Source organism: Phoca vitulina, unplaced genomic scaffold (genome assembly GCF_004348235.1).
Source record: "Phoca vitulina isolate PV1807 unplaced genomic scaffold, GSC_HSeal_1.0 scaffold40, whole genome shotgun sequence".
Lineage (NCBI taxonomy): Eukaryota > Metazoa > Chordata > Mammalia > Carnivora > Phocidae > Phoca > Phoca vitulina.
In genome coordinates, this window is record NW_022589743.1 from 4,723,145 (window position 1) to 4,737,323 (window position 14,179).

General features: G+C 55.9%; 1 protein-coding gene across 1 annotated transcript in view; it reads left to right on the forward strand.

The window, feature by feature from the left end:
* Positions 1-1,408: 1,408 nt before the first annotated feature.
* Positions 1,409-14,179, forward strand: part of ABCC3 (ATP binding cassette subfamily C member 3) — a 43,448-nt gene continuing 30,677 nt past the window's right edge. The window contains exons 1-4 of the mRNA XM_032428582.1: positions 1,409-1,483; positions 12,525-12,701; positions 13,080-13,205; positions 13,404-13,541. Of these exons, the coding sequence (XP_032284473.1) occupies positions 1,454-1,483; positions 12,525-12,701; positions 13,080-13,205; positions 13,404-13,541 (471 nt within the window). The 5' untranslated portion in view covers positions 1,409-1,453. The remainder of the gene's footprint in view (positions 1,484-12,524; positions 12,702-13,079; positions 13,206-13,403; positions 13,542-14,179) is intronic.

The following is a 14,179-nucleotide window of genomic DNA, read 5'->3' on the forward strand; positions in this document are numbered from 1 at the left end:
AGTGGAGGGGAGGAGGGCAGACAAAAGGCAGAGAGGGCTTGCCCGGTGGAGGGGAAGTGGACCCCACCCCCACCCCTCTGCCTGGGAAGGGGGAGCCTTGTCCACCCTGGTCTGTCCAGTGCAGCGCAGATCTCTGTTCCCGTAGCTCGTGACATAGACTTCCTTCTGGTCACTTCCTCCCAGCCCAGAGGGACAGGCCGTGGCTGGCTGCATCTTCGTTATCTTGCTGGCCCACCCACGCCTGCTGCTAAGCAGCCAAGGAAGAAAACACCTCCTGAGAACAGGTGCCAGGGAAGGGATTGCCGGGATGAACCTGGCAGACCCAGAAGACAGAGCCAAGCCCACAGGGTTGGGGAGGTGGAGGGCAGGAGAGAGATGGGGCAGGGGTGGGGGAGGTGAGGTCAGGGCGGGGGTAGGGGTGGGGTGGGGATTCCTTCTCAGCCCCAAGAAGGGGCGGTGAATTGGCTCCTGTGATCCTGTTGGGGGAGTGAGAGATAGAAGGATGGAGGGGACACGACATGGCCAAGCTGGGGCAAGCAGGAGAAGCCCACTGACCCCAAATCCGTTTTACAGATGGAGAATGTGAAGACTCAGCCTTAGCAGTGTGCTAATGTGGGGCTCTTTCTGGGGCTTCGCCTGCCCATCCCTCACCCCGACGGGGCCAGGGTGGAGGAAATTAACCCATGCGGGGCGCCCACGAAGTGTGCCAGGCAATACGCCCGATGCCGGTTACTCCTCAGAGTAGTAAGCCTAGGAACTCGGATTATCCCTGTTTTGCAGAAGCAGAAGCAGAAGCAGAGGCCCGGACAGGGCCAAGATCAGGGAGCCACAGATGCTCAGGAAAGGCAGCAATTTAAGAGAACCATGGGAAGCCGTCATCTGTATGATGCTAGGCCCCCCTCCCACCCCCTGTACTTAGGCACACCGCAAATACCAGCTCCTCATGTGCTGATTTCTGCCCGTTCTCGGGTAACTGGTCCGGCAGAGGTAGACTTCCTAATGGGCTGGGCATGTAAGCATTCCCATTTCACGGATGAGAAGACTGAGGTCCAGAGATGACCTGGACCTCATCGGGGATATATTCACAGAGGACATCTTGCTAAGTCACTTTCCACGTCTCTATGACTTACTGGCCCGGCCGAGTCATGCCCCTTGGACACAGACCCTGCTCCAGCCCCACCAGCCTCAGTACCTGGAGGGGCATCTCTCCGGCGCCGCCCACTGGCCACTCGAAGGAGTTGTCACTGTATCAATGCCCCCCCTCAAAAGTCCCTCCCGGAGGGGAGGCTCTGTCGTAATTCGCCAGGACAAGAGATTCCACCCAAAGAGCCAAAGGCAGGGCCTGGCGGGGCGGGCGGGGCGGAGCGTGGGGGGCGGAGGCGGCTGGGGCGCAGCTGGGTCCCGCCTGGGCAGGCTGCCGCACTCTCCTTCCTGGCCGCGGCGCCACGGCCCTATGGACGCCCTGTGCGGCTCCAAGTTCTGGGTAAGGAGGTGTCCCGGGACCGAGGGCGCGCACGGGCAAGCCCCTGCGAGGGCCCTGGGGGCTGGGGGGGGGGGCGGCGGTGCGACGCTGGGAGGAGGTCTGGCCATAGCCGCCCTGAGCCGGGATCCTGGGGTCCTCCAGGACCTGTCCTGCCCTCCCCGACGCAGAAAGAGCCTGGGAAAACGAGGCACGAATCAGAAGATGCTCCCACATGAACTAGGGCTCGGTTGTCCACTTTTACACCTGTCCCCTCCCTCTCTTGCGCATCCAGAGTGCCTGCCTGTTCAAGCACGCAGGTAGTTGGGGAAGCTGGCTCTGCTCTTCTTGGAAAGCAATCCTGCCACCTTCTTTTCTCTGGTGTTAAGAGCTGCTAGGAAGCAGGGAGTCCCTCTCCAACCCTCTCCTTTTTTCTTTTTTTTTTTTTATGTTATTTATTTATTTGAGAGAGAGAGAGGGAGAGCAAGAGAGTGAGGGGCAGGAGAAGCAGACTCCCTGCTGAGCGGGGACGCCCATGCAGGGCTCGATCCCAGGACCCTGGGAGGATGACCTAAGCCGAAAGCAGATGCCTAACCGACTGAGCCACCTGGGTGTCCCAACCCTCTTCTTTTATGGATGGGGAAAGGGAGGCCCAGAGAGAGGAAGGGACTTGCTCGAAGTCACTCAGTTAGAAGAAAACAGAGCTCAGAAAACAGTCTCAGATTCAAGGGGCTTGTCCATGGTCATGCAAGGTTGCCCAGCATAGGCTGGCCTCAAATCCAGGGCCTCTGATTGTTTTTTTAAGACGTTGTTTATTTAGGGTGCCTGGGTGGCTCAGTCGTTAAGCATCTGCCTTCGGCTCAGGTCATGATCCCAGAGTCCTGGGATCGAGCCCCATGTCGGGCTCCCTGCTCTGTGGGAAGCCTGCTTCTCCCTCTCCCACTCCCCCTGCTTGTGTTCCCTCTCTCACTGTCTCTCTCTCCGTCAAATAAATAAATAAAATCTTTTAAAGAAAAGGTTTTGTTTATTTATTTGAGAGACAGAGAGAGAAAGAACACAAGCAGGGCGGGGTGGGGGGTGAAGAGGCAGAGGGAGAGAGAGAAGCAGGCTCCCTGCTGAGCAAGGAGCCCGATGCTGGGCTGGATCCCAGGACCCTGGAATCATGACCCGAGCTGAAGGCAGAGGCTTAACCGACTAAGCCACCCAGGCTCCCCGAGGGCCTATGATTTTTCAATATCTAAAGCTTTTTCTCATTTTAAGTATCTGTACCTATATGCCCAATGTTTGTGTGCCCAGTGTGTGTGATCCGCGGGTGTGTTCTGTGTGGGTATGCATGCGTGTGTGTGTACATAGTGTTCTCAGGCTATTTGAAACGTGGGACCTATAAAATGGAGTACCTATAAAACAGTATCTTTGAGGATCTCTTTTTCCCCCTGGGTCGCTAATCAAAGATGGTGCAACCATCTTGCCCATCCACACAGAAACCCACATCCGTCATCTAGCTTGGACTGATCACTGATCGCCAAGTCCAGAGGTTGTGCCTCTGGCTCATGAGTCTACTTGTTTCACAGCTCACTGGAGCCTGGCTGGCATGGCCATAACAAAGTCACGATGTCTCAGATAGCCAGGCAGAGGACATGCAAATCAAAGGGGCAAATAGGCCCAAGCCGCAAGTGCCAAAGGCGCCCTGTGCCTGGGTGGATAGCTAATCCCAAGAGCCTAGGACGGCCCAGAGATAGGCTTTGAGGAAGTGGAGATGAGGAGCTCCTGACCCCCTTCTTGTTCCTCGCTTAGAGATCCTTCGGCTCTACCTTTCCATGATATCGCAGAATCTAAGAGATTCCACAGAACGTGTGGGCTTGAAGCAGCTAGCCCAGCCCCTTTCTGCAGAGCTAGGGAAGCCGAGAGCCAGGCAGGGATTGGACTCATCAAGGTCACATAACAGTAAGTGGCCGAGTGCTGGACTGGGAAGCAGGACCCCTGAGATATGGTTCCAACTTGGCCATTGTCTGACTGTGCGTCCTTGGCCTTCTAGGCCCCTTGTCCCGAGACTCCTTGCTGCTCATGAGCTGTATGTACTTCCTCTGGGGACCTCGGGGTCCATGGGAGTCCGTTTATCTATTTTAGGTCCAAGGGATGAACCCATTGTGGTGGTTTCTGCTTGGATATCTCAAAGGACAGGGAAATCACTCCTCTTCCTCCTCCCAGTCTAAACACCTTCCATCTTCCACATGACCTTCTGGCTCCTGAAAGTCGTGCCAGGCTGCACCCAACCCAGTGTGGTTGGAGTCAGGAGGTGGGGTGGGGAGGAGGCAGGGAAGGCCTGAGGCCCCGGAGCTCTGAGTGCCTCCATTCATGGTGGGCTAGTTTGCATCTCATTTGGCCTGTATCTTATTCAGGTAGACTTGTCCCCGAATCTTTTATCTCAGGTGCCTGCGGGTGACCCACCTTGTGGGAAATGGTTCAGGGCAGCCGGGCAGTCCCTGAGCCGGGAGTGAAGAGGTGAGGGTGGAGGGACTTGGCATGGTTCAGGCCTGTCGGGCCACTTGTTTTCCGAGCCTTTTTTAGCTTACCCGCACAGCCTCAGTTACTCTACCTGTGAAATGGGAGAATAACCCATCTCCTAAGCACCTCCCAAGATTGCTGAGGAGATCACATGAGTAGGGAAGGGAAAACAATTTTGAGAACTACAAAACTTTCCATGGGTGACTGACAGGTCCTGATATTCCTGGAAACGAGGGGAGCAAAAGAGAAATGAGGTTTGAAGTGGGAGTTCGGTCTGGGAAGGCCTAGAAGAGAGGGCCTGACGGGGCCAGGGGCTCCTATTTTAGCTCTTTGCTGGGATTTTGTGGCTAAATCCATCGGCCTCAGCCCCAGCTAAGTCAGAAGGCAGGAGATTCCAGGAGGTCCATGAGCCCCTGGACTTGTGCACACATGCCCGGGCGCTCGCACACAGAATTCACTGGGTGAAGGATCTCTCTCTATTACTCTCTCACGTCTGCCACGCTGGGGTAGATCTCCAGCATCTCTGAGTGTGCCTTGGGAGTTTTTGAGGAAATAAATTCCAAATGAATGAACTGTAACCAAAGGGCCCAGGGCTAATGAGGCCAAAGCAAAGATGCCTCTAGAATAAAGAAGTGGTAGTGTCCCTTTCTTTGCTGGCCCATTGCCTCCTACCTGGAGAATTACCTTCTGTGATGAGCAGTGGAAACAAGAGTGCGCTCAAGTGGTAAAGAGAGTACAAGTGCCTCAGGAGGTCTCGACCTGTTTGCAAAATTAGCTTTGATCTGATGTCCCAGGAAGCTCTGGGGAAGTTGATGCGGACTCAGAAATCTGAAGGTCCTGACCATGAGAACGGCCCAAAAATGGCACTGAGTGCCTGAAAAGTAGTGAGCTCCCTAACACTGAGGGTATGCAAGCATAAGGTGAGTGACCCCTTGGTAGGGATGCTGGAGAGAAGATTCAAGCCAAGGAAGGAGTTGGCGTCCCACTCTGAAATTCTGTGACCGACTAGGACGAGGGAAGATGTGGCCAGGGGAAGATTCACGGGCTCCTTCTCTGAGATTTCCTGGCTCTCTCTCTACTTCAGACATGGAGTTTGCCTAGCAGCAGCTCTTGGTAGAGACCTGTGAGTCTGCCACTGGTCCAGCACCGGCACGTGCCCTGTTCCCTTGGCTGTCTCCCACCTGAGGGAGAGGCAAAGCCCTCATCCTGCGGAGACTCAGCTCCCTGTGTCTCCTGCTCTGGTCCAGCTAGTTCCATCCTGTCACTCACTAGCTCTGTGACTTTCAGCAAATCGCTCACCCTCTCTGGGCTCCAGCTGAGCTCACGCAGGCTCCGGGGCCCCCTTCACGTCCAGTTTCACAATGCTGGTTCTGGGAGGCTGATCCTTAGGCTCAGGGCCTTGGCCATGATTAGAGCCCTCCAAACATTAGGGTATTAGAGTCTCCGGCTTCTTCTTGGGTCTTTTCCCAACCAAGTAGGTGATTATCAGAGCACAGGAGTAATGGACTCTGATATCAATGTATTTTGACTCTCAAATGACGGTAGTGACTTGCAAAGCTGTGAGGTAGGCAGGTGGGTGGGAGGTGGGCACCCCTCAGCCTACTGAGCACCAGCATTTCCCCTTAAGAACCCAGTCCTCCCTGCCAGGTGAGGGCCTCTAGAATCCCCTCCCTCCATCTCAGCTGTAGGACAGCAAAGCTGGGGCTGGGCCACTTTGAGCCCCCGAGCTCCTGGCTCCTGTGGGAGGATCTGTGGTCCTTTGTGACCGTAGGCTGGCTTCTCCCCAGCCCTGCTAGTCCCCGACAGCCCCTGGACCTGGGTCTTGAGGGCCAGAGATTTAGGGAAGGAAGTGAGTCAGAAGTAGCACTTGGGAGGGAACTGTGCCACACTGTCTGCTGGTCCCCAGACTGAGAAATGGCCTCAGAGCCCAGGGCTGGCCTCCCTAGGGAGAGAGGGCCCCACAGGGCCGGCCAGTGGACCCATACAGGAAACAGGATCAGAGTGCCTGGGTCTGGTCCCCCTGGTGGGGCTGTCCCGGGGCAGCGGGTGGAGCAGGATCCCTGAGAGGGGGTGGCACTTAGGTATGCCCCCGCTGGCTGGCTCGGCCTCTCCCTTGCCCCACCTGGAGCTGTTCCTGTTTCCAGGGCCAGGGCCAGGAGGTAGCACCAGGGGGTGCTAAGAAGGGCCTAACCCTTGGACTGGATCTCTCTCCTTCTCACTGGGCGTTCAGCTTGCCAGGCCAGGGGCTCCCAGAACCGCAGTCGGTCTGAGACCCTGTGATGGCAGCCCCGCCCCCTCAGCTCAGTGAGAAGAACTGCAGCAAGGGGGTGATTTGGGAGGCGGGCTGCACTAGCGGAAAGGAGATTTTTTAACGTTTCAGCGGATCTGGGTGCCTGTGGGACGTCATGTCGGAGCCCTACGGGGCGTAGGGGAAGTGCCCTAGAGCTGGGACGGGGACTGGGGAGCCAGGCTGCCCGAGTCCAAGCCCCACGGCCAGCCCAGCCCATGGGAACCGGGGCGGTCACTCCCCAGCCAGCCGTGGGCCTCAGCTGTTGTGAGCATGAGGTGATAATCCCCAGGCACAGGGGGCCACGGCCTCCCCCCGCCCCGCGGCGGGCTTCACTCCCACCCCGAGGCCCTTGCAAAGCCTGTCGTTGAAGCCACAGTAGGGCAGTGAGCGAGAACTGGGGTCGGAGCAGGCCCTTGCCCCTTCTGCACCTCCGTTTCTGCGGAGATAAATGAACTTGTCAGTTGATCCCTTCCTCCCCCCTTCTCCCTCCTGCACAGGATTAAGGAAGTAATTACTCTTCCCACCACAGAGGCTGTCAACAAGCCTGGGGCCCCGAGAGGGAGGGGTGGGAGGGAGGTGGGGGGGTGCTGGAAGGTCCCTGACAGAGCTGTGACCCAGCTGGGGCCATCCTCCCACCCACCTGTCCCCTGCTTGGGTCTCCAGGGATTTCAGCCGCCCTGCCCACAGAGGGGCCCTCCCCTGTGCGGTCCATTCTGGGTGTCAGACCTCATCAGCCCCGTCCAGCTGTTGAATCGAATTATCGAGGAAGCTGTTGTCACCGTGGAAACTGTGTGGTCACAGCGGGGGAGGGGCCGCAGGGCCGTGCTCCCAGCCCAGCCCAGCCCAGCCGGCGCTCATCTTCCAGATGGGAATGGCTGAGTGGTAGTGGTTCGAGAGGGGTCGTCTGTCCCGCCCAGCAGGACCGCAGGGAGCATCATGGAGTCCAGGAATGACCTCCCCGCACCCTGTCCTTCGCACTTGACTTTGTTTGGGTGCCAAGAGCTGTGGCCTTGGTGTCAGGGAGAGAGCATACTGTACTCCCGGGCACCCAGCGGCAGAAACTGAGCTTCAGAGGGCGCCCTTCCTTCCTTTGTCCGCTCACTCATTCTTGTGTTCACCGAAGGCGTCTGACAGTCACCTTCTCTGTGCCAAGCACTGTTCCGGGCTGTGGGGAATACCCTGGTCCTCACGGACTACGTGTTCCAGGGGGAGCAGACAGGAAAGCAATAGACACAATACATCACTCGATTCTATAGGATGCTGCAAGGGGATCGGGGCTATGGGGGAAACGGGACAGGCTAAGAGGGATGGGGCGCAGGAACAGCGTGGGGGCGGGGATGAGTTACAACCTTCATCAGGAATGTCAGGGCAGACCTCCCTGAGAAGGAGCACTCACAGGGGTTGAGGGCATGAGGCATACCCCCACCGGCCTCAGAAAGTCATGCCACTCACTTGCACATTCAGACAGCGATTCCCTGTCGTCGCCTCGAACCCGGGCTCCGTCCTGGCTACATACACAGTCCCTTGTCAGTCCCCACCCAGCCCATATCCGGGCGGCTCCTGTGTACCCAGCCTTGTGCTGGGGGCCGGACGGGCTGGGACCAGCAAGGAAAAGAACAGAGGGTGGGATGTGCTCACAGGTGCAGGTGACGGAGGTAGGGAGAAACCCAGGCTGGGTGTCACGAGGCCTGGGTGTCTGTCCCAGCTCTCCACGGCCAGGTCCTTGGACCTGTCGCCAGAGCAGGTGAAGCCTGCTTCCTCTTTTGTGAGCCAGGCCCGAGACTGTTCCTCCTCTCTGCTTCTGGAAGTTGTTCGGAAACAACGATCAGATAATGACCATGTAAGTGCGGCAATAAAAGGCCGCTGGGACATAAGGTGCCTTTATCATTCTCAGGTAACAGTCACTTACCTGGCTGCCAAGGTCATGCAGAATAAAGCAAGGGAAAGTCCTGTCAGAAGCAGGGGCGCCCCCAGAAAGGCTTCCTGTAGGAGGGGAAACTCAGGCTGGACCCAGCGAGGTGGGAAACACATTCCAGGTCTGGAGACCTGACTGCCTGAGTTAGGGGGAGCCTGGGGCAGGCTATCTGGATAGTGACTGAGTGTATGGGTTTAATGGACTTGTTAAGTTTAAAACAGGGTGGGGGCTGCCCATGGGCCACAGAATGGATACATCCATTGTCTGAACGGGCCACCATGCAGAGGTGAGGAGGGAGAATCCCCACTCACACTCCACCCCAAGGATGACACCCACAAAGAAGCCAGCCGTGAAAGATCCAAACTGTATCATTTCCTTTATAGGAAGACCCCAAATGGGCAAAAGCAGTCCACGTCGTTAGAAGCCAGGACAGCGTTCCCCTGCGGGGAGCAGCGGCTGGGAGGGAGCCCGGGGGGGCAGCTCCGTGCCAGCAATGTCTTGTTTCTTGATTTGGGTGCTCCTCATACAGGTGTGTTCAGTGTGTGAAAACCCATCGAAGTATGTACTTAAAATGCGTGCACTTTTCTGTAATTTTATAATGAGTGTTCTGTAAGTTGAATAAGTGTTCTAAAGATTTATTTATTTGAGAGAGAGAGAGAGTGCGCACGTGAGCTTGGGGAGGGGCAGAGGGAGAGGGAGAGAAGGGCGGAGAGAAGCAGACTCCTTGCTGAGCACGGAGCCCGAATGCCGGGCTCGATCTCCCGACCCTGAGATCATGACCTGAGCCAAAATTGAGAGTCGGACCCTTCACCGACTGAGCCACCCAGGTGCCCCAAGAAGTGTTTTTAAAAGGGAAAAGGGCTAGATTGGATGTGTCTGCCTCCCCTCCCCCTGGGGCGCCTGACCAGGCCAAGGGGGGGCCCAGCTCTGTGACCCAGTACCCAGCCCTGGGCCAGCACGCCCGCTGCTCAGCAAGAGTTCATGGGTCCTTAGCTCACATTGTTTGAGGGACTCTGGAATGCTGGGTTCTAAAGTACAAGATGTATGTGAGATGAACTTTGCCTACAGCGGCTTGAATAGAGTACCCCCAGGCCGCGCGTCCCTGCACCTCATGCTCTCCAAAGGCAGGGACCGGTCTGCCATGGGTGCACCTAGCGCCATGTCTGACTCATAGCATACTCTCAACAAAGCCTCATCGAGTGGAAAACTGATGCTCCAGAAATGTGGGTCCTGCATTAGGGGCTGACTTCAGCAGGCGGGCGTACCAGATGGGAGACATGGCTTCCAAGCCTGACCCCCCCAACCCCTTCCCTGTAGTTATTGGGATTTTGACAGGTGACAGAGAGAGAAAGCAGGTTGAGCAAAGGTGTGGGAGTGGGGCCCTCGGAGCAGATTTAGAGTGAGGTGAGCTGGCAGCAGGGGAAAGCGACGGTGGGAAGAAAAGCCCGTGGGGTGCTTGGACTTGGCTCCATGAGGAGCACGAAGCACTGCAGGTTCGTGGGCATGAAGCAAGGGCACAAAGCTGCCTTTCAGGAAGAGTCCTCTCTCGGCTACAGCAGGGGCATCAGGGGCAGAGGGCTGACCCAGATGGAATTCAGGAGTAGAAGGGGAGGGGCGCCTGGGTGGCTCAGTCGTTAAGCGTCTGCCTTCAGCTCAGGTCATGATCCCAGGGTCCTGGGATCGAGCCCCGCATCGGGCTCCCTGCTCAGCGGGAAGCCTGCTTCTCCCTCTCCCACTCCCCCTGCTTGTGTTCCCTCTCTCGCTGTCTCTCTCTCTGTCAAATAAATAAATAAAATCTTAAAAAAATAATAAAAAGAGTACAAGGGGAGTCTGCTTCTCCCTCTCCCTCTGTGCTCTCCACCTCTCTCTCTCTCTCAAATAAATGAATAAAATCTTTAAAAAAAAAGAGAGAGAGTAGAAGGGGAGCTGAGGTAGGGGAGGCAGGGAGTACAGACCGCTCCGTGAATATTTTCTGAAGGTGGGAGAACTGAAGCACCTAGATAGTTCAGTAGTTCACATGGACAGATGATTCAAGGCCAGCTGGGGGCCTCGAGTGCCGTAGTAACGTGGTTGGACTTTGTCTTCTAGGCTTTAGGGCACCACTGAAGGTTTAAGGGGAAGATACAAGATCATCCTTTTGTTCATTCATTTATTCAACAAATACTTCATTTAACTTATTTAACCACGTTTTGTTCTGAGCACCTGCAATGTGCTTGGCATTGTTCTAAGTACTTAGGACACATCAATAAATGAAGCAAAGATTACATGTCAGCAGGAAGAGATGAGAGAAAACATCATAGGCCAGTAACTCATATCACATGTTAGAGGTGACAGGTGCTATCGAGAAAAGAAAGAGCAGAGAAGATAAGGAGAGTCACTGACGTGTAGAAGGGACTGGATGGGTGGCTGGGGCGGGGAGGCAGAGGAGGGGGGTGGCAGGGGGTAGTGCAGATGCAGAAGAGAGAGGAACAGCCCTGGGGTACTCCCATGCCAAGAGGGGGAATCAGCCAGGAGGAAGGGAAAGACTCCTTCTGTGGGCAGGGATCTGAGCTCCTAGGGCGCAGAAGGGAAGGGACCAGGACCCCATGGAAATTGCTCAGGAAGAGGTGAGGGCCTGGGCTAGTATGACAGTTGAGGGGCCAGGACGGGAGGGACTGGGGGGAGATGGTATCATCCCAACGTTGCGCTCAAAGAAACCAAGGCCCAGAGAGGCAAAGGTTAAGCATGTTGCCCAACGTCACACAAAACACGGACAGAGTCAAAAAAAGTGTCAACTCTGAATATTTGTTTAACAAAAGCCTGTGGTGTTTCTACACCAGGAAGATGAAGACACTCAAATGGGAAGGAAAGGACAGGTGCGGCCTCATTATCAAACAATTAGTAAATCAAACAAAAATAGTAAGAACGAATTGCTTTAAACTTTGGAAACAGATGCCAGGACAAAGTTAACAAATGTGGACATATTTACCCTTGGAAATTGAACTTGGGGTGGGGAGTGATGAGGCAGGGTACCGTTTTCTTTTTTATGGTTTGACTTTTAAGTTATGAAGGTATAACGTGGACAAAAATAAAAAATGGCGATGATTTAAACGGGCAGTTAGGAAGTAGAGAGTTTTATACTTTCCTGAGTTAACCGTTGTCCCGTGTGGATGAGATTGTGGGTGGTTTTTTTGTTGTTGTTGTTGTTACTTGCTTATATTTTCTGAGCTTTCTGGAAAGGACAGCTAATGCTTTGCGAGCGGGGAATAAAAGATCAGTTTGGGACACCTGGGTGGCTCAGTCGTTAAGCGTCTGCCTTCGGCTCAGGTCATGATCCTGGGGTCCTGGGATGGAGCCCCGCATCGGGCTCCCTACTCGGCGGGAAGCCTGCTTCTCCCTCTCCCACTCCCCCTGCTTGTGTTCCCTCTCTGGCTGTGTCTCTCTCTGTCAGATAAATAAATAAAAATCTTAAAAGAAAAAAAAAAGATCAGTTCGTTTGTGGCCGTTGAAGACACAATCTCACTAAAATGCGTGTTTGAATGTATTCCCCCATCTCCTTCTGACAGGCTTGGTAGGTGGAGTTATGTTCAAAGATGGGAGGGGGTCTTGTCCAGACTCAGTGGTTCCCCAGGACAGGAGACGACATTCAGTGCTCAAACCATGACAGTGCCAAACGGGGATGGTTGGTTGGTCACCTGAGGCTTTGTGATTTACAAAGCTCTCTCTTTATCCCTTTGTTCCTTTGAGCTCCTTTTGCTCAGTGAGGTAGGTGGGGTGATAGACGGCCTTCCTGAATTTAAAGGAGAAGCAAAGAAAGCTCAGAGAGGCTCCCTATCCCTTCCCTGGGAGAGGCTTAGAGAAGTGGGCTCTCCAACCATATGCATCAGTTGATTACGTGGATAAAATAAAACACCGATTAAAACAAAAAAAGAGTGGAAATCTGGAATGACAGAAAGCGGAGCAGTGGTTGCCTGGGAGGGACGGGCTGCAGAGGGGCACAAGGGAGCTGGTGGGATGGGGGGAATATTCTGTATCTGTCCTGTAGCAGCGGCTTTCCCAGTGCCTACAAGCACCAAACCCTTCGGGTCGTGCACTTTACACGGGCGCAGTTTATTGTACCTAAATTACACGTCCATCAGAGAGGGAGGGAAATGTGGAAACAGGGACGACCGGGGCCCGTAGGCGAGCGCGCACTCCACCAGCACCTGCTCGTTTGCTCGCTGACAGTTCGTCATCCTCACACGCCTTCTGACTACCCCCCCTGACCCCCCCCCCGGAGCTCGGGGAGCACCTCTCGGCCCCGCCACCTTCCTCGAGGGAGGGGCTCCATTCTGCAGGCGACTGCCACAGCGCTGACCTGTCCTCTCTGTCCCCAGGACTCCAATCTGTCTGTGCACACCGACAACCCGGACCTCACTCCCTGCTTCCAGAACTCCCTGCTGGCCTGGGCGCCTTGCATCTACCTGTGGGCCGCCCTGCCCTGCCACCTGCTCTACGTTCAGCACCACGACCGAGGCTACATCGTCCTCTCCCAACTCTCCAGGCTCAAGACGGTCAGGGGCTCAGGGATCTGCGGGCGGGACTGACCTGGAAGGTTCTCCTTTTGACGGCCCCCCTCACCCCCACCCCGCCACCAAAACCACCGTCAGTGGCCGGACAGGATTTCCTAGCTCACCTGCCCTGCAGCTCAGGGCCATGGCACCCTGCCAACTGGGTCTACAGTCAAATGAGACAGTCTCTGCTTGCGGAAGTTCAAGAAAGTTCTCCGGCAACATTCTCCCCACCCTTGGGAAGCTTCTGGCGGGTGCCCAGCCTAGCTTCCGGGGCCAGACCCAGGGCAGGCCTGGTGGTTTCAGAATAAAAGGCCCTTCTCCGGTGGGAACTGTCCCTACTTTTGGAGATGGAGTCTCCAATATGTGCCCTGTTTGTAGGCCTTGGGCGTCCTGCTGTGGTGCATCTCCTGGGCTGACCTCTTCTACTCCTTCCATGGCCTGGTCCACGGCTGGGCCCCTGCCCCCATCTTCTTTGTCACCCCCTTGGTGGTGGGGATCACCATGGTCAGTGTGGGGCCCAGGAAGCGGATGCGGGAGGGTCTCCAGTGGGCTGTGGGACTGTGATGGGGGAGGGCTGGACACCGTAGCAGTGGGAAGAGGATGGGGCAACCGCAAAAACATCTGGCCATGTGGGGTGGGGAGGACAGAGGCAGGTCCAGATGTGGGTGCTCTGGCCCAGCCTTCCTTGCCTTCCCTACACAGCTGCTGGCCACCCTGCTAATCCAGTATGACCGGCTACGGGGGGTACAGTCCTCGGGGGTCCTCACCATCTTCTGGTTTCTGTGTGTGGTCTGTGCCATTGTTCCCTTCCGCTCCAAGATCCTTTCGGCCATGGCAAAGGTAAGGGGAGGGAGGGGAACCTGCCAGGGGCAACCCTGTCTGGAGGACGGTCTCTGGGCTCAAGGTCACTGCTGGGTCCCGGGCTGCCCCTCCCCTGCTCCCAGGACCTCCCCTTCTGTTTGGTCCTTTCTGTGTTGTCCCCTACTTGCTGCATCTCTTCTGGGAAACAGGCTGGGAACCTGGCAGTGAGGGCCTGTGTAATAGGGGGGATGGGGCCAGACACAGCCCTTGTGGGATGTTCACGGGCATGCAAGGGGCCATTCTCAGCCCCGACTGCCACCACCAAGTGCGGTGTCTGATAGGGTGTCCGCCAGCATCTGGGTAAGGAACACATGGGTGCAGACACACATGAATAGTTGCGTCCTACCTGAAAGTCCCATTATCCTGCTCTCCCCTTTCTTCCCTTCCCCCTCAATTGTCTGGGCTTCGTCTTGACCTTCGCTGCGGTGATGGGGTGGGGTGGGGTATTTCTCCATGTCAAGGGGAGGCAGTCAAATGTGAAAGTCAAAAGGGCAGGCTCAGGACGCTCCGCATACTGTCTGTGTGATCCTGGGCAAGGTGCTTAGCCTTTAGGAGGCTCATTTCCTCTCTTGTAAACGGGGTATCCTAAGATTTCCTACCTCATAGGGAGGGTTGGA